The sequence below is a fragment of the Protopterus annectens genome, chromosome 4.part0 (assembly GCF_019279795.1).
Source record: "Protopterus annectens isolate FY-2018-M chromosome 4.part0, PAN1.0, whole genome shotgun sequence".
Taxonomy (NCBI): Eukaryota; Metazoa; Chordata; order Ceratodontiformes; family Protopteridae; genus Protopterus; species Protopterus annectens.
Window position 1 is genome coordinate 923,701,350 of NC_056733.1, and position 19,302 is coordinate 923,720,651.

At 42.3% G+C, this 19,302-nt stretch overlaps 1 protein-coding gene across 2 annotated transcripts in view; it reads left to right on the forward strand.

Moving 5' to 3' along the window:
- The window catches only part of LOC122799678 (coiled-coil domain-containing protein 9-like), a 784,040-nt gene extending 766,406 nt beyond the window's left edge, over nt 1-17,634 (forward strand). For both annotated transcript variants that reach the window (XM_044068898.1, XM_044068899.1), the window contains one exon: nt 17,493-17,634. In XM_044068898.1, coding sequence (XP_043924833.1) covers nt 17,493-17,619 — 127 coding nt within the window. In that variant the 3' untranslated portion in view covers nt 17,620-17,634. The remainder of the gene's footprint in view (nt 1-17,492) is intronic.
- Nucleotides 17,635-19,302: the final 1,668 nt, after the last annotated feature.

Here is a 19,302-nt window from a genome sequence, read left to right on the forward strand (position 1 = left end):
TAGTAAACTAGGATAGTCTACAATGTTAGCTAAGGCTACTACATCAGTAATCAATATGATGAGCATAGTACAGTTGTGTAAGTAGACTTAACAGAACAGTAGTAGATATCCAAATGATTACTACTGCAGCCACACAGCAAAAAGAGATGGATAATCCAAATACAACAGCCAGGAACCGAAAAAAAAAATATTTCTCCGGCGCTTCAGCAAAGCCTTCAAGGAGTACATAAAACAAAAGAACAGCACAATTATTTAAATGCATAAATATATATAAAAAAGATAGAAATTTAAGAGATATTGTGGTTCCTAATTATTTTGTATTCCATGTTTTAAATCCCGTTTCTACCACTATTACATCCACAGGTACATTTTCTTGTGGCCACTGTAATATATGTACTTATATCACAAGGACTTTTGCGCATATTAATAGCCGTTTCTTTTATCCATCGGAGATGTTTAGCTGTGACACACGAGGTGTAATTTATGCCCTACGATGTCCCTGTAGCCTCACTTATATAGATGAAAGTAAGAGGAAGTTTAGGTGTAGACTTCAGGAACACATTAGAAATATTAAAAATAAAAAAGATGACAGCCCTGTAGTCAAACTTTTTATGGAATTTCACAACTCAAACCCACGTGGTTTAATGGCTACTGTGTTAGAAAGGATTTTGGTGGGGTTTTGTTCTTATATTGTTTATAAAAGAAAGTTATTATATAAAGAGTGTTTTATTTTAAAGTTTGATACCATGGGTCGAATGCAATTGGAGGCTGCTGATTTAATTGTTTTTTATTGATTAATTGATGTATAATTGTGTGTATTTAAACAAGTGTGCTGCTGTTTTGTTTTATATACTCCTTGAAGGCTTTGCCTAAGTGCTGGAGAAATATTAAATTTGTTTTTTTTTCACTTCCTGGCTGTTGTATTTGGTCTACTGCTGCAGTAGCCACTCTGTCCCTCAATCCCATTTTTTTTTTGTGTGCACATCCTAGCACAAACAATGCATATTTACTTTGTTGTTCCTTGCATTGTCCTTTCAGGGCTCAGCCTTTCTCTCACTGTTAGCATGAAGCTGTTAAGAGCACAGCTTTGCACCCAAACCTGTAATCTGTAATGAGTTTTGCTCGAGCTGGCGGACTGACCGGGCATGTGAAAGATGCTGTCAACCTTTGGAAGCTGGCTGGCTGTTATATCCTGTACAGGCTATAACCCATACTGCAGCAGTGATCAGTTGAACATCTGTTGTTATAAGTTTACTTATGCATTTAAATAGAAAAAGATCATTTGTGTATTAACAAATCAATTAAACTGGAAGTCTGTTCACAACAGTCTGCTTCAGTTGATTTAAGAATTTAAGTTATTAAAAGTTGTGTGTTAGTTCTAAGCTATGTGAAATGTTGCATTGTTTTCTTTGCTGTGCTGGCTGTAGAGATTAGTAAACAATAATTAAAAATGTAGTGTACACTGTTTCTTAAGATGTAATAATAGTGGCATTTTCATCACTTGACTGTTTTGCAACTGAATCCTTCTCGAGTCTTATGCTGATGCATTTATTAATGCTAAAATTTATGTCTTTACTGTTTGTACTAGTTGCATCTTTTTATGGAACATTTTATCATGTTCCAATGTCTTTTGCTTAAGTAATTATGCTACTTAGTTTGGGATCCTCTGCATGTTTAGCTAACTGGATTCTTTTTCCACATTTATAACTAAGAAAAATATTTAAACTAGTGTCCCTAGTAAGGCCCTTTCAGGCTTCACTAGTAACACTGTCAGGATTTATGAGTAACATACCACCTTGGCTTTAACCAGCATTTTACCTATTAAACTACATACAGATCAAATTTAATGTATTTAATTTGTCAATTATTTCCTTAAAAAACAGTGGCAGATGTCTTAGCAAGGTCAACATAACTTAGTATGCTCTGTCAGTCCTTCATAGTGCTTGTACTGCTATTGCTTCAAGCAGTGCCAAGAAACCCAGAAGGCTAGACCTCTGCTCTTAGTAAACCCACGCTAATTTTATGCATGAAGGGTCTGTATGACAGGAAGTTGTAATGTTTAAGCTATGTTCTGCCTTATCTGCTTTATTCCTATCAGAAATTTCATATGCTATACTCAGTTCATGTGAAAAAGTCTTCTGGTTTCATGCCAGCATTTTAGGACACCTTTACTTGAGTGCAAGATATTAATTTCTATGCAGCGTTACTGGAATTATTGTTTGGTTCTTTTGCATCTCATGTCATTGTCAAGAGTAATTTCTTCTGCATAATGACTCATGCCACTTAAGCTATTCATTTTTTTTGTATATACTTTTTTTCTCTTTTGCTGTTTTAACCATTGAAATGTTCCACAAATGGATGTTGTCCATTCATTCTGTAGTGATAAGGGCCTCCGTCCTTCAGATCTGCTGTGGTGAAAGACATCTGGAGTCAGTCTTCATCCTGACTGACATTGGAATGCTTGTGCTGTTACTGCCAGCACAGGATAGAGAGCTTTTTGTAGTATTTAGCTTAACTCCACCCCCTACATGTGTCACACTGGAACCCATAATATCGTCCTCTGTGAATGTGCATTCCTGCTTACTCTCACATGACTTCTGTTGCCATATAGTAGCTTGGTGGGCTGAAAGCCTGTCCCTAGAATGCCATTTTCTCCTTTTCCTCCTACAGCGATACATGTGGAAAATATGCATCCTGCCCCCCACCCTGACCTTCCCCATCAGGATGGGCATGCCCACTGTTACTTGTCTGAAGTATGAAGTACCTGAGCTGTTAATGTAACAGCCATCATCAGGGTTTTATCATCTTTGCCACCAGCTCAACCTGTCAGTCATTTTTTTCAGCAAATTCTCTTTTGTTTTATAATCTTAGATACAGGATTTTTATGTTAAATGGTCAATGTTAAGTTGTCAATCTCGCCTTCATTCTTGCTTGATGGGTTAGGAGCCGATCCCTCGGCCCGACTGCACTGCTGCTCTCTCGAGAGTCACTTTTACCAGCTCGAGGCAGCCCCATATCCCATGATGCAAGGTAAGTACCAGATCTCGATTTGCAGCTTAGCTAGGAGGTCTTCTTTACCAGCTCCTGGTAAGTTGTTCACTTTGTGATATTTAAGCCCCTTTTAGTCAAAAACCTTTTATTGATAGTTTTAAGTTTAATTTGTACCTTTTCTGACAGAAATTCCCTGTCTCCTTTAATTTTTTGTTAGTCAATCTTTCTGTTAGGGTGTGTGTGTTGGTTTATAGAATACCTTTTGGTATTTTATTTAACTTAATTTTGACTGGTGTGTGTGTGTGTTTTTTCAGCACCATGTCAAAGGAGAGGGTCTCAGGTTTTAAGAAGTGTGACTCGTGCTGTCAGAAGATGTCTCTGACAGACGGTCACACTTCTTCTGTATTGTCTGGGCCCTCTTCACCTGCAGGACTCCTGTGCTATTTGTCACTCCTTCAGCCAGAGAGTCCTGCAGGAGAGACGAATAAACTGATTCTTAGGGGCCTTCTTGGCTGCTCCACCAAAATCAGTAAAACCTTCCAAGGCCCAGGCTTCTGTATCTAAGCCTCTCGGCTGAGTCGAGATCGGCTGGGGCGATTCTGGCAACAAAAAGCCCGCACCGATGGCTATCGGTGCGAATCTGTATTGACCGCCCGATGTCGGCTCCGATCGGCTCCGACACCCATGTGGCACAGGCATCGTGTCGGCCCGAATGGGTTCGGCCCGTCGCTGTGTGGCTGTATGCTGGAGCCGATACATCGAACTTCCTGTCGGCTCCGAGGTCGGCTCCGACAGGATCTATTGTATCGGCTCCGAGGGCTCATTTCAGGAAGAGGTGGGGGGCTCCTTCCTTGGGGCCGGTACCTTCACCTCTTCTATCGGAACGGACCCACCGGATCCGATCTTCAAGGTCATCCAGGTTGTCAGATCATGACCTAGAGAGAGTGGTCAGTAGATTACTCAAGTCACAGGTACTGGCCCAAATGTTACACAGTCCGTCTCAACAGACGACTGTTGGTCCACACCCGTTACAGTTCCTCCTTCAACTCTTCCCCAGAGCTTGGAGTTGAGTCGAATGGTTACTGCTACGGCTGGAGGACGGATACCCCTTCTGTTCCTTCAGCCTCTACTCTTATCTCCTCTTGAGACCTTCCTTAGAGGGATTCGTGGTCGGGCTTCCATGGTCTCCTCCGAGGGGTGAGTGGCATCGACCCTTGTCCGACCTCTTCCCTTGGAGCCTCGGCCTTGGTGAGCTCGGCTCCGACATCTGCCTCGGAGACTTCCCTTCGGTGGTCCCTGGAGTTCCTAGCTCTTGGGGGTTCTCTCGGACCTGCCTGGGAGGGGAGCATGAGGTGATGAAGAGTGTACTGGCCACTGGTATCAGTCAGCAGTCTGTTCCCGTAGCTCCTCCCTCTATAGTACCTGTTGACATCTCTGCCACTTCTCTTGCTACAGGACCCAGAGATCCTCCGCCTCAGGTTTCCCCATTGGGAATTTGATTCTCCTGATGTTTCGGGAGATCCTCCTAGGAAGAGGACTTGTAAGAGGAAGCATGTAGTCTGTCACTTGGATACTGACTTTGATGAGTCAGAGGGATCCCTAGACCTCTGAGGATGTCTCCTTCTCAGACATCCTAGAACGTCTGAAACAGAGGGGTAACTGGCCCACCAACAATCCCTCTGAGGATGAGTCAGTATACCTAGAGGCGTTTGGATCTCGGCCCTCCACCTCCTGGGTATCTTTATGCAGGTGATTGCACGGCAGCTCCTGACTCTGTAGAGCCAGTCCCTAGGAGGCCTTCAAAATTTATCACTGCCCGGCGACAAACAATTCCTTACTAAGGGTGTTGATGCCATGGTGGTGGCTAAAGGAACTTGCAGATCCTTCCGTGCCCGTCCATCCTCCTAATAAGGACTCTAGGACCATGGATAGGATGTTTTCCTCAGCGACCTTTGCTATCGTTAAGCTGAATTACCTATGTCACTTCACCAGACTCCAAAGGGATATCCTGAAGGAGCTGGGAGAAGTAGTTCAGGATCCTACAGCTGCAGGGGCTCAAGAAAAATTGCTTCTCAGCTAGGAACCCTCAATTCCATTGCAAACTCCTCCATGCGGCTAATATCTTATGCTGGGATGGAGGCGGTAACATGAGCCAGTAGGGCACAGGTGTGGCTCTTAGGCGCCAAGCCTAGATGCGGCTATGTGAGATCCCTTTCCTTCACAAATTCTCCCTTTGATGGGTCAGCTTTGTTTGGCCCACAGGTGAAGGAAACCTTGACCAGGTGCGAGCAGGACGGCAAGACTCTTTCTGCTGTTGGAGTCCGTTTTCCACCCCTTCTAGGCCTTATCCCAAAGGACAGAAGGGTGGGAAGATGTGGTTCAGAAATCCCAAGGAGTCCGTGGTCAGTTTACCCCTAGAGGCAGAGGGGGTAACAATAACAGACGCTCTAGAGGCAGAGGGGTCCAAGAACCAGGGAAACAGGGAGCCTCTCTCTGACAAGCCCTTTCAGCATCCCTGAGGTGTTGCCCGCTGTCCCTCCTTGGAGGCAGTCGGGAAGATTATCACTGTACCCAGAAGCCTGGCATTCCCTCACTCAAGACAGATGGGTACAGTCGATCATATCCAAGGGTTACATAATTCCTTTCGAGGAAAGTCCTTTCCCTCAAATTCCCTTCCAGATGTACCACACGGTCTAAGGGCATTGCAGAGTTAGAAATCAAAACTACTGCAAAAAGAGCCATTCAGCCAGTTACAATAGACCATTCAGAGCCGGAATCTACTCAAGGTTCTTTGGTCCCCAAAAGGCGGGAGACTGGAGACCAATATTGGATCTCAGCAGACTCAACAAGTCTGTCAGGAAGACAAGATTCGAATGGTCACTCTTCAGTCAATTCTGCCCTTCTTACAGAAGGACAACTGGATGTGCTCAATAGATCTTCAGGATATCACATCAAAATTCACAGGCGCTCCAGGAGATTTCTCCGCTTCGGCTGGGGTCCAGTCATTTCCAGTTCAGAGCCCTGCCCTTTGGTCTCACTACAGCCCCAGAGTGTTCACCAAATGCATGGCAGTGGTCACGGCTCACCTGAGACGCAAGGATTCAGGTGTTTCCGTATCACGACGACTGGCTCCTGTCAGCCACCACCAGGCATCAGCTTATACAAGCCAGGGATTACACAATAGACCTTTGTTCTCATTTGGGCATCTCAATCAACAAAAGTCATCCTTATCGCCCTGCCAGTCTATTACCTTCATAGGCGCAAACTTAAACACTGTTCGATGTCAGCTACCCTTACAGAACAAAGAGTTTCAGACATTGAGAGACATGTCAGGATCATTCTGGCCAGCAAGAAAATACAGGCCAGAATGGTTCTAAAGGTATTAGGTCTCATGGCTGCGGCCATTACTCTTCTTCCCTGGCTCGATTCTACATGCGCTTCTTCAGTGGATGCTGTTCACACAGTGGTCATACCAGCAACTTCCAATGGTCACCAGATTCTGGTGACACAGACATAAGAGCATCTTGCTTGGTGGATCACATCGTCTCAGGTTCACCAAGGCAGATGCTTTGTACCTCCCCCGATAGCCACTGTCACCACGGATGCCTCCCTGATCGGGTGGGGTCATTATCAGGGCAGGATGGTTCATGGGGCGTGGCAACCAGTACCATCTGCACATAAATGTCCTGGAGATGAGAGCAGTGCTTTTAACGTTGCAAGCCCTCAGCGACTTTCTTCCCGTAGGGACAATTGCAGTCAACACAGACAACATGTCTGTAGATATCAACAAACAGGGCGGAACCAAGTCCTACCCCTTGTGTCAGACTTTGGCAATGGGCGATCTCCTCTCATCGGTTTCTGGTAGCAACGCATATCCCTGGGAAAACCAACATTATAGCGGACAGATTGAGCAGAGCTATCCTCATGCCTCACAGTGGTCTCTCAAGCAATCTATAGCGGAAGAGATTTTTCTGGAATCCATGTTGCGATCTTTTGCTACTCCCCAAAACAGCAAATGTCCAGACTTCTTCAGCCTCTTCCCTCTATCAGGCCATCCCCAGAGACGCTCTGACCCAGGATTGGCCCCAGGGACTTCTTTATGCTTTCCTCCATTTCCTCTGATCCCTCAGGTGATCCAGAAAGCTACCGCTTTGAGAGCCAAATTGATTCTCATTGCCCCTTACTGGCCTCGACAAGTTTGGTTCCCTCCTCCATCATCACCTTTTGGTGCAGCTGGCATCTGGACCCAGTGCCAGATCTACTGATTCACCAATCCGGTCAGCTGCACCGGTCAATCCCTTCTCTCAACCTCACAGCATGGTTGCTCCACTTCCTTCCTTAGCCAGGCTTCCTTTGATCTCTAACCCAGTTAGAGACATCATAGTAACTTCACTAAAATCCTCTACCAGGAGGATTTACACAAGCAAATGGAAACGTTTCTCTTATTGGGCTAAGGCCCAAAATATTGATCCTTACTGCCCTGTTCAGGCAGTTCTGGACTTCTTAGCAGAGATTTTTCATGCAGGCTCATCTTCTTCCACAGTCAGGGTTCAATTGGCTGCTATTTCCAATTTTCATGTCGGGATAGCAGATCATAATATTATGTCCCATAGGCTCTGCAGGGCCTTCTTGAAAGGAATTTTCCTACTAAAACCTCCAATCAGGAATCCTCCTCCTCAGTGGGATCTAAATTTAGTGCTGACATCCTTGATTCTTCCCCTTCGAGCCAGCTGTTTCTTGTTCCTGAAATATCTTTCTTGGAAACGTTATTTCTAGTGGCTATTACATCTGCCAGGAGGGTGTCTGAACTTCATGCTCTTTCGTTCGACCGCCCTATTTGGTTTTCACAAAGACAGAGTATCTTTGAGAACTAACCCAACCTTTTACCTAAGGTCGCTCAAAGAACAATTTGAATCAATCCATTGATCTCCGGTATTTTTCCTAACTATTCAGACAGAGCTGAACAAAAGCTACATTATCTTGATGTCCATCGTCAACTTAGATATTATTTGGACAGAACAAAAATTTAGAAAATCTGATCAACTTTTTGTTTCCTATGATAATAAAAAGGCCTTCCTGTTTCTAAAGTGACTTTGTCCAGATGGCTTTCTTGGTCACTGAAATTTATGAAAACAGCTGTGCTCAAAACCTAAAGCACATTCAACTAGGAGTTTAGCTACTTCACAGCTTTTCAAGCTAGACTTCCTTTGGACACTATTTGTGCAGGGCTACTCCTCACACTTTTGTTTCCCATTACAAATTGGACTTGGCCTCCAGGGACAGAGCCAGTTTTGGCTCTACAGTCCTCAAGAGTTTGTTCCATTGAGCCACCCAGGATAGAGGTGTCCCATCAAGCAAGAATGAAGGAGATTGACAACTTAACATTACGTATAACTCCATGTTAGTTGTCTTCCCTCCTTCCCCTGGCCTGGACAGACCCTGTATAAGAAACTATTATGCTAAAGACCATTCAGACCTGGTCCTTTTCCATCTGTAAGTTTCTTCTTCCTTTGGGAAGTATTTTATGCTTGGTGTTATTGCCCTTTGTCAACAAACGAGATCTGGGTACTTACCGCCTTGCATCATGGGATATGGGGCTGCCTCGAGCTGGTAAAAGTGACTCTCGAGCTTAGAACCCATCAAGCAAGAAAGAAGGCGAGAGAAGACAACTAACATGGAACGTTATGGTAGGTACATAACTTCTTATTCTGTTTTGCACAAGCGTGACTCTATAAATACTTTTTTTTTCCCTCCTTGAAAAAGGACAGATGGATAGGAATAAACAGAAGGACAATATTTTTAGTTAAAGTTATGCTAGTATCTCTTGCCCACTGTAAGATGGTGATGATTCTTCAACTTTTGACTTCCATTCGATGCCTTAGAAGAAGTCAAACTCAAAATTAGAGACTTTCTTGAGTCAGATCTAGGTGTTACCATGGTCTCTCTTAGAGAAACTAAAGGTTTTCATTATGGTCATTCAAAAAAATGGATTTTCAGTGGTGGATCATTCTCGACATTTGTCAGGGTTCATTCAGGCTAGACCCGCAGTAACAACATCTGTCTTATTCTACAGCTTCTTTACTGTGAAGTTTTTGCATGCCTTTTTTCATTTTGGTGCACAAATATTTTAATATCAAGTAACTTGTATCAGGACCCTTAGTGAATTTGTGTTAATGTATATGTAGAAATTGTCCTGTAACCTCACTTGGTACGTACAGTGTACCCACTCGTATGTGCGCGCACACACACACACGCGTAATGTGCCATGACGCTTTACCATTTTAAGTAATTATAGATTAGGATTGAGAATATTTTCAATACATACACAACAAATTCCCAGTTTTCAGTGTGTGCATTTTTGTTGTCTACCAGCCAATCAGAAAGGTCCTACATTGCAGAAATAAGAGTTCCAACAATAACATTCACATGAGATGTAGGCTATTTTTATTTGACATTGTTAAAATGTAGTAGGTTATGTAGATCACATTAACAATACCTTAGATTTTATTTTCTTTGCTGCTCCTGTATCACATAATGCTTATTACCACACACTGTTGAGTTACATATGTCAGTTCTGTGCATAATTACTTCACAAGCTATAAAAAACACTGTGCCTCACCAGGCACCCTCAGTTCAAGGGATGTTAATTCAAAAGGGGGAAATCAGGTGAATGTTTAAATACAAGTGAGTTTTCCTCCCTTGCATTATTTGCTTTTTGATTTTTTACATGTTTTGTTAGGCGATTTATCAGAAGACTTTATGGGAAAATTGAACTGAATTAATTTAATTTTTAAAGAAATAAAAGTTGACTTTTATTCCTACTTAATTAAGAATAGTATTGCTGAGTTATTTTTTTAAGTTGAAAAACTAGGCAACATAGTATTTCCAGTATAGGGTTTTAAACCATTTGTTTTTTCAGTATATGGAGGCAGCTGTGAATTAAGTGTACCACACATTTTAATATACTCCCAACTTCTCACCCATAACCTAATTTATAAACAAACTGCCCATCACTAAAGAAATTCTTATACAAAATGATGGCCATAGTGATGGATAGTAATGTATTTCAGTTTTGTTTTACACAAGCAGTAGGTGCAGTAAAAAAAATTGTTTGCTTTACAAAATCACATTAATCACACAAGACCAGCCAGGATAATAAGCAAATGACAACAGCCCTTTTCATTCATAGACAGCCTCTGTTGCCAACAATTCTAGCCACATTGTCTGATTTTGAAAAAAAAATAGGAACACTGTAATATATTTTATTTTAGCTTCAAACACACAGTAACCACAGTAAACTGTTCCAGCACAGAAAAAACGCATACTAGCACTGCAGTGTCATATTTCTTAAACTAAGCAGACAAGAGATAATTTCCTTCACCCACAGAAGGCCCCCATCCAGCAGTTATTGCCACTTACTGACTGTGTACACTGCAGTCATCTTTTTGTGATATAAATGTCCTCATTAAAGTATGTCAACTTTTTCACGTGAACAGTAGTCAAAGTATTTCAATTTGTTTCACACAAATCACATTAGTACTGAAAACCATTCTAGAATAATAAGATTGTGAAGCAGTCGTTGTCCACAGGCAGGCTGTGTTTCCCACTCTGGTACTCCGCCATTATAGATATGCTGTATACATCTCAGATGTACAATTGTAAAAAAATAAAAACAAGATAACATTGAATAAGAGCCATATTTCAGCTCCATTTCACATAAACACACAGATGCTGGCCAGCAGCAGCTAAGTATTCCAGTAAAGCCATTATTGTCTATATCGAGTTGCCTGGCATATCGATATATTGTGTTAGGTGTTGGTTGTGCAAGTTTACCCAATGTTGGCGTTGGTCAGGGTTTAGCCGTATGATTAAACCACACCTACTGGGGTAGCTGGGCTACCCACATCTGAATATGATATATTGTTAAAATAGACCTGCTGTTTACCTGTTTTGAAAATTTGAACCTCTTACTCCCTTATTACCTGTTTACTCTTATATTGTAACTGCAAGCTTACACTGGCACCAAGTACATTGTTTCAGTGTACTCCACATGAATAGCCATTCATAGATGTGTGCAGTCTGTGTTCACACCTGTCTCTGGCTTCTTGCCAGGGAAGATGTTCCAAAGGAGACTGGTTACCAATATCATTGCATTATATATATATATATATATATATATATATATATATATATATATATATATATATATATAAATAACAATGGCAGAGAGAGAAGTACTTCACAGTATTGGTTTAATCCTTTTGTGCTGTATTATCATAGTATATATTTTTAATCTGATACGTGCACTAGCCTTATATGTTTTCATGAACAACTCTGAAAAATACACAAGGAGAAATGGACTCTGTAGCATTAATCCTTTTTGTTGAACTGTCAGACTGCAGGCCTACATGTACACATCCGTTTCCTTGCAAGTTTGCACATTAACTAAGCTGAGTTAACCATGCTGAATGTAATAAAATTATTTCCCCTTCTAAAGGGGTTGTCTCATTCTGTCCACCTTTTATATCCTGTTGAGTGTAGCAGACCACATGTGATCTTTGTATACATAACTAAAAGCAGGATATTTCCCTGAATTTCCTTATTGAAGCATTGACTTTGTCATTATTCCTTTTCTGAAGGTCCTTGTTTGATTTATGGAGGAATTGAAAACTGTTGTGATGAGTATGCCACTTAACTCAGACATAGGACAACAAGTAAGATTAACAGAATGTAGCTCACATGCATACCAATGCTGATTTTCAAATGGATAAGGAAGAAAGAGAAGAACCCACTGGTTTGGAAAAAACACTGCAAGAGTCACTGTCAAAGATCTGTTGCAGGAGTGATTGCTTGTATGTGGCAACTAATGTTATTGATTTGCTGTATATACTCATGAGGGTTACACCTGAAAATAGTTGATCTTTTGGCTATAATGATTATCTGACTGAAATCACTGTTGTAGAAATGAAGTGCAGATTGTCACCACTGACATCCAGCTGGAGTACCAAAGCTTTCACTTCTGAAGTCGTACATCCACATGGCCATGGCTCATAAGCATAGAAGTATGTAGGGGGTGTATCAGCATGTACCTCAAACTGTCTCAGCAGCAACCTGAATGTAGGTCATGCATTATCATACTGTTCACAATTTGGTCATTAGTACTGTTGTTTCACTCAGTTGCTTTCTCAGATAAGTGCCCCATTTGGGGAGCCTTTCTTTGCCTTTTCTGCTTATTGTATTTTTGTTCATGTTTGTTAGATGTTTGGTAGGATGGGTAAGTGAGTATGGTAGGCAGATTCCATACAAGGACTTGCACAGTAAGTGCCTTTTCTGTCTAGTCCTGGAGCACGATATGAAATCTTGTTCCTTTTGTCCATCATTCATTCCCAAACCTTTCGGTTGAGGCTTGCCTCTCTCAACACCATCCTAGAAATTCAATGTCTTAAATGACTGGTCCAGTCCAAGATAGTGAAATCGGCATCACCAGATGTCTTCCTCCTGCCTAGGAAGATTGTGGCCCAGAATGGATACACAGTCTATCATTTTGGACTCTGATGTACCCACTGAGGTTGCCGAACCATTGGGTATGTCAGGTTACCTCTCAGTTGTCCACTGCCAATATCGCATTGGAGACTGGTGTGGCTCATGAGGCCTTGCAGACTGTGGATACATCAACAAATCATGCATCATTTCCAAAGGCTGTCAGTGTGCTACAAATATTAGTTAGGGAAGACATCCCAGGTACATTAATAGAGGTTAGGCAGGTATCTGAACCTCCATGTCTCATGCAGGCAAATGTCACACCGAAAAAGTAAAAACAAAAGACTTAGACATGTGGCCTGTCCCTCAGTTGCTAGGGAGAAGTGGATAGATTTCTCTCAGGGCTTGCTCAAAGCTATTATGGCTTTGAACCCCCCCCCCACCTCTCTTTGGTTGCTCCGCAACCACAGGCTACAACTCAAAAACGTACTATATCTTCCTCTTCTGAAGAATAAGATTGTGATTCCGACACACTTCTCAGTTGCACTCCTGATAAAGTGGATTCCCTTTCTCTGGATCTTCTTATTGAGGAAACGTCCTTTGGACAGACTTTCCAGAACATGCTGAAACATTTTGAATGTCAGTCCACTTGTATCTCTGACGTACAGAAGAGGTACTGGAGCCTCTTGTAAATGAGCACTCTTACCCTTTCCCCAGTTATTCCTGTGTTGAGGCTTTCCAGGATGCTTTCCAAGTCCACCTGTTCAATGCCTCCCTCCCAGTTGTTAGCTCCTAAAAGACCAGCTTTTTTTATATAAAGTGCCTGATGACCTAAAATACTTGTACAAGAATCCTGTGGTAGATCTCTGCAGTTTCTCTTGCTTCACATAAGACCTCTAAACTTTTACCTTTGATAATGCCCTTCCTACAGTTAAGGATAGTAGGGCTATGGATATTTAGGGAAAGAATGGATACTCCTCTTCTACCCTTGCTTTTAGGGCAAATAACTACCAGACTCAAATGACTAAATATTTCATTTCTGTGCTTCAGTCCTTGGACAAAGATATTCTTGTCTCTCCAACTGCAGATTCAAAGCAGTAAATGCAGAATCTAATTTACCAGACCACGTAAATAGCCAGATGCTGCATTAGGTGCAGTTATGATGCTGTGGATGCTTCTTCTAGGGTAGCAGCTACTGGGTCTATTATTTGCATATACACATGACTTCATAGGCAGCCTGTCCCTAAGGATTTTAAGTCAGAACTCTTGGACTCCCCATTGGACAAAGGCCTGTTTAGTCTTCAGGCTGCCAGTCTGCTCAAAACTCTTCCAAAACCAAGGCAAGGCAATGGAAGACTGCAGGCAGATTCTGCTCTCCTCAGTTCTTGCATACCATAAGGACTACCCATATAAATTTACATCCTTCCTCAGACGGGACACTAGGGCAGCTCAAAAACTGAGACCCCCCCAGAAAAGGCACTTTGACAAACCTTATATGGAGCCTCCATCTTTGAGGCCTCCCTTCAGAATTAAAAATGTGTGTCCATCTATGCTGCACCCCCTTCCTTGCTCTCAGCCCCAAACACATCTTTTCAAGAGTGTCACTCTCCCAGGCCCAGTGGGAAATTACTGCCACAGACAAATGGGTCCTGTCCATCATCAAGGGTGGTTATGCCATGTCCAAAGAAAATATTCCTTTTCTGGAAGGTATGCCACATTCTCCTCACAACCAGCTATCTATACTCACTCCCATTTTACAGGACCTCCTGAATGTGGGCACCATCAAACAAGTCCGAAAAGATTTCTTAGGAAAAAGATTCTACCTAGGATCTTTCTGGTGCAAAGAAAAGGACATTGGGGACCAATCCTAGACCTTTCTCTTCTAAGTACTTGAAAGTACCAACTTTGAAATGCTTTTTCTTCTTACTCTTTCACCTTTCATTCTTCCCCAGGCCTTTCTAGTGTCCCTAGATCTGAAGGATGCCCATTTGCACTTACCTGTTTGTCCTTGCATAAAGTTCCTGTTTTTCTCTGGCTCTTCGCATTTTCAATTTACTGTTTTGGCTTTTGGTCTTTCTACAGCACCAAGGATGTTCACAAAGTGTCTGGCTGTGGTAGTCACATTCTACTGCACCCAAGGAATTCACATTTTTCCCTAACTGGACAACCTGTTGCTCCAATCTCCCCCCCCCCCCCTCTCTCTCTCCAAGACTCCTTCAGCATCTAGATTTCACTCTCTAATTCCTGTCAGCTGTGTTTCACAATCAACTACAAAAAATCTCACATGGTCTTTATACATGCTCTGGTTTTCCTGGGTTGAAGACTGTACATGTAGAAAGTGCATGCCTTCCTCCCTAAGGATAAGGTTCAGTCTGTCCAGATTCTTTCTAGACCTCTCCAACCCAATGTACACTGCACAGCAAGACAGTGTGAAAAAAAAAAAAACTTTGGGTGTTATGGTGGCCACCATTCCTATGCTTCCCATAGCCAAACCTCACATGAGAAAAATCCAGTGGTATCTGAAGTCTGTGTGGTTCCAACACTCCCATCCCTTGGACACCCTGATCTCCATCCTCCCCCTCCACTTCCGTCTCAAAAAAGAAGCTACTTTGGTGGGACTTCCCTTCACATCCCCTCTTCTTGAAAAAGTTCACAAAGATACCTGTGATGAGGCGTGGGAGGGGGGGCATGAACAAGATCACACAGGATACAGGAAAGATGGTAACCACAGTTCCTGAAGGAACATATCAGTCAGAAGGAAATGAGGGCACTCTAGCAAGTACTGTAGATCTTCTTACATATATGGAAACTGGTGACCGCTCCTAGTGTACATAACACCACAGTCATGTGGTACATAAACAGAGAGGCACCAGGTTTTACCACATATACCTGTTAGCACAGGAGACCTGGAACTTCTCCACCAAGGTGGACATCACTCTCATAGCTACATACATTCCCTCACAGGACAAGATGCTGGTAGACTCCTTAATCTGCTCCTTGGAGGACGCCCACAAATGGACTCAAAACAGGTTTTCCAAGCAAATACTCACCAGTGAGGCACACCTCAGACCTCTTTGCATCATCAGACAACTGTTGGCTTCCCCAGTTTTGCACCAGCGAACCTTGTCTCTCAGCTTAGAGGACAGATGCCTTCTCCTTCCAGAAGTTCCTGTATGCCTTCCCTCCACTACCTCTTCTTCTAAAAACTATTCTAGAAGCACAAAAGAAAGCACCCAAACTCCTACTTGGCCCACTTTTGGCTGGGACAACGCTGGTTTTCCAATTTTTTACCTGACAAAGATATATTACAGGAAAGTGTCTCTGCAACCGGACCTGATCACTCAACAAAAAGGATTGCTTCTTTACCCAAATCTTTCCTCACTCACATTGACTGTGGGGATGAATGATGAGATTTTAATCCCTCAAAGGCACCTTTTCTCTGAGGAGGTTGTTCAATACTATAGGAAGCCAGGAGACCCACTACTAGAAAATTTTACACAGCTAAATAGAAAAGGTTTTCTTACTGTTGCTACAAACACATTCAGGACCCACTCTTAGCACAGGTCCCTGCTGTCCTGAAATACCTTTGTGAATTACTTCATTCAGGCTTGGCTTACAAGTCTATAAAAGCTTACTTGTTGGCCATCAATGCCTGCCTCTGAACCCCTTGCTTATGGCTAGTAAAGCTTTTCCTGATCGAAATTCTGCATCTTAACCAACCAAGAAAACCCTTCTCTTCCCCTTGAGATCTCATTTTTATGCTTGAAATGCTTACATAGCTTCCCTCTAGAGCAGCATCTTCTGCCTCTTTAAAATTCTGCACTTGGAAAACTATTCTACTGTTGGCTGTCACCTCTGCTATGAGTGTTTGAGTTACTAGCCCTCATGGCCATTCCATTCTTTATTTTCCACAAGGACGAGGATGACGGTCAGTGCTAATCCATCCTTCATGCCTAAGGTAATGAATGAACTGTTTATCAATCAGACTATTAAGAAATGTACTTTCTTTTCCAATCCCCAAAATGGGGGAGGGGGGTAATCTTACATTCTCTGGATGTTCACAGACAACTGAGATTCTGGACAAAACTAAATCTTTCAGGATGACTGACCAGCTATTTGTACCTTTTTCTGAGCCCTAAGTTGGGCCAGCTGGTCTACAAACTTTTGTAACGTGGATCTCTAAGGCCATCACCTTCTGCTATTCACACTATGGTACATCCATGCGTTCTGCCCAAAAGCTCATTCCTCTAGGGTGGTGGCATCTTCAAGAGTTTTTCACAAGGGAATATACACTGGGTCTATCTTGGAAGCTGCTACTTGGTCCTCTGTGCACACCTTCACCAAACATTACAATATTTACTCCTTCTCCAGGTCCAGGGCTGCCTTTGCTAAGTTTGTCCTGTCTGGACTGCTAGACAGCTCATCCACTCAGTAGCTGACCACCCTTCTCCTCATTCAGTTCTGGGAATCGCATGTGCCAAGAATACTGTAGCAGTGATGTCAGTTAGGACATATTACAGTTGTGTAACAGCTTACCTTAACAGTAGTTGTCCTATTGATCACTGTTGAAGTATTCTTCCCACCCTCCATCCCATCGGCATACTTCAATCTTCATCTCTCCTTCTGCTTTAACCTGTACTCTGCTACAAAGAAAGATGCGAGTGTGCTTACCTATTTGAACTACACCCCCCCCCAGCTGACCATTCTCCCTCTGTCAGTAGTCCTCGTCTGTCCATCTATATATCCCTACACTTACGAGCTGAGGTCATGCATCAGATGTATGAGTTTGAGAAGATAAAGCTTCGGAACCCCAGCTGTATGTCATTGGTGACAACTTGTATGTCAGGAATACTGCAGCAGTGATCAGTAGGGCATCTAATGCTATGATAAGTTCTTACATAACTGTACTTTCCTAGCTGGTAAACAAAATCTTGTTAATTACAGTGTTCTAAATATCACTTCCCTTTCTTTAGTAGTGGGATCTTGTAAGCTTAATTGTCTGACATAATTTTACCTTACAGTATGCATGACAACAGATGGGAGGAGAAACCGATGGAAGAAAATATACAGATTGTGGAAGACAGACAAGAACAGCAGGAGCAGGATGCACTACAAGAAAATAAGCAAGTAAGTACAACATGTTATTAAAAAAAGAAGAAAAAAATGCAGGTTTCCAAACAAGTGAGAGAAAATGGACTTTGCACCATGGTCTGAAGTTAAATTTTTTTTTTAATGTGGCATTGTTTTAGTGGGTGGGTTTTATCTGGCATACATACTCTGGTCATCACTTTAAAGCCAAGTAATGCATATTTATTTTGTGAGTTATCCATGGACGTTAACCACAGACAGATGTCCTGTTTCCAGTTTAACTCCGAGCTTTTGTCTGTCTTAGTATAAATACGGTCTTCAGCCATAACCCAGGGTTTTGGTAGGCACAACCTCTTTGAAAGCGATAGCAACCCATCTTGTTTTCAGTGCTTTTGGTGAAATAATACGGCAACATTTGGAACATATGTAGCCAGTAAGGGTTGTCTTTCCATCTTTAATAGTTTGTATTGAGACTGTGTATAGCAAATTGCTGAGGTCCACAATGTCTCCAAAAGTGTAGACTTGGCAAATATACCTGGAGAAGACAAATTTTGCAGGACAAGTGAGTTATACTCTCTTCCTTTGGAGAGTGCTGTATCTCTTCCTTTAAGCACTGTGCTGCTTTCAAAAATCAGAAAAAAAGCTTCATTAAAGAGCCTAAAACTTGAAAGTCTTCTTGCACACAGAAAGCTGTTAGTATTAGTCCAAGAGATGCCCACTACCGGAGAGAGGTGGACCCTGTCTTGTCAGTAGAAAGACAATAATCTCCTATGAAAATAAAAATTGGCTTAGAAGAATAGAGAAACCAAAGAGATGTATTAATGTGTTTACATGTAGACAGCAGAGAAACATTTGATTTGTTTGGCTCTGATTCTGTAGGTGTTCATCATGTGTCTCCACCTGCTGCAATGCCTTTAAAGGCAGATGGTGTGAGCTTGGATACGACAACTAAGTAGGTCTTCAAGAAAGCAGGTGAAATCTCCAGGCTACATGCTGGTTTCCAGGCACATACAACAAACATCCCCCATTAATTTATACTATGCCATCAGATGAGTTATTCTGAAGAAGTACCAGAGTACTCGGCTACCTTTAGCCTGTCTTGCTTCCTTCCGTGTCAGCAGGATTAATCAACTGTGGCTGCTGTTACAGGGCTGGTGCTTGAGGTCTGCTAGTATTATCCCTAGCCTTTCCTATAATTACTCTTTTTCCAAAGAGCGTGTTGCAGCTTGACATAAGGTAAGCCTACAAATGATCTGACATTCTTCATGAAAGACTGCTTCTCTGCAGAAGAAAGACTTTCTCCTTCCTGACTTATTGGATTCTTAATTGGATGAGGAAGGCCAAGCACACTGATGTAGAACTCCTTATCCCTTGGTTAAAATACTGATGATGAAGAAACTAACCCATTGGGTTTCTGTCATGAAGACATTTCATTTGCAGATATTCTTAAGCTGAGCAAGCACTTCAGATAGGGGCCCCCAAGGAGGTCTCTGAATCTTATTTTGCTATCCTTGGGATTGATGAATTTGAGGCCCACTGTTGTACTACTAGTAATTCAAGTCTTTGATTCCTTCAAGTCAGATTCATAAGTGCCACTCTTCATCCCCCGATAGGTAATAAGCCAAGTACATTCTACATGGTATAGTAATCTTGTAAGTATTTATACAAGAATACAGCGGGAGATCCTGCAGCAGTTTCCATTGATGCCACCAGGAATTAAAGCTGTCTGCAGACCTCAATGTG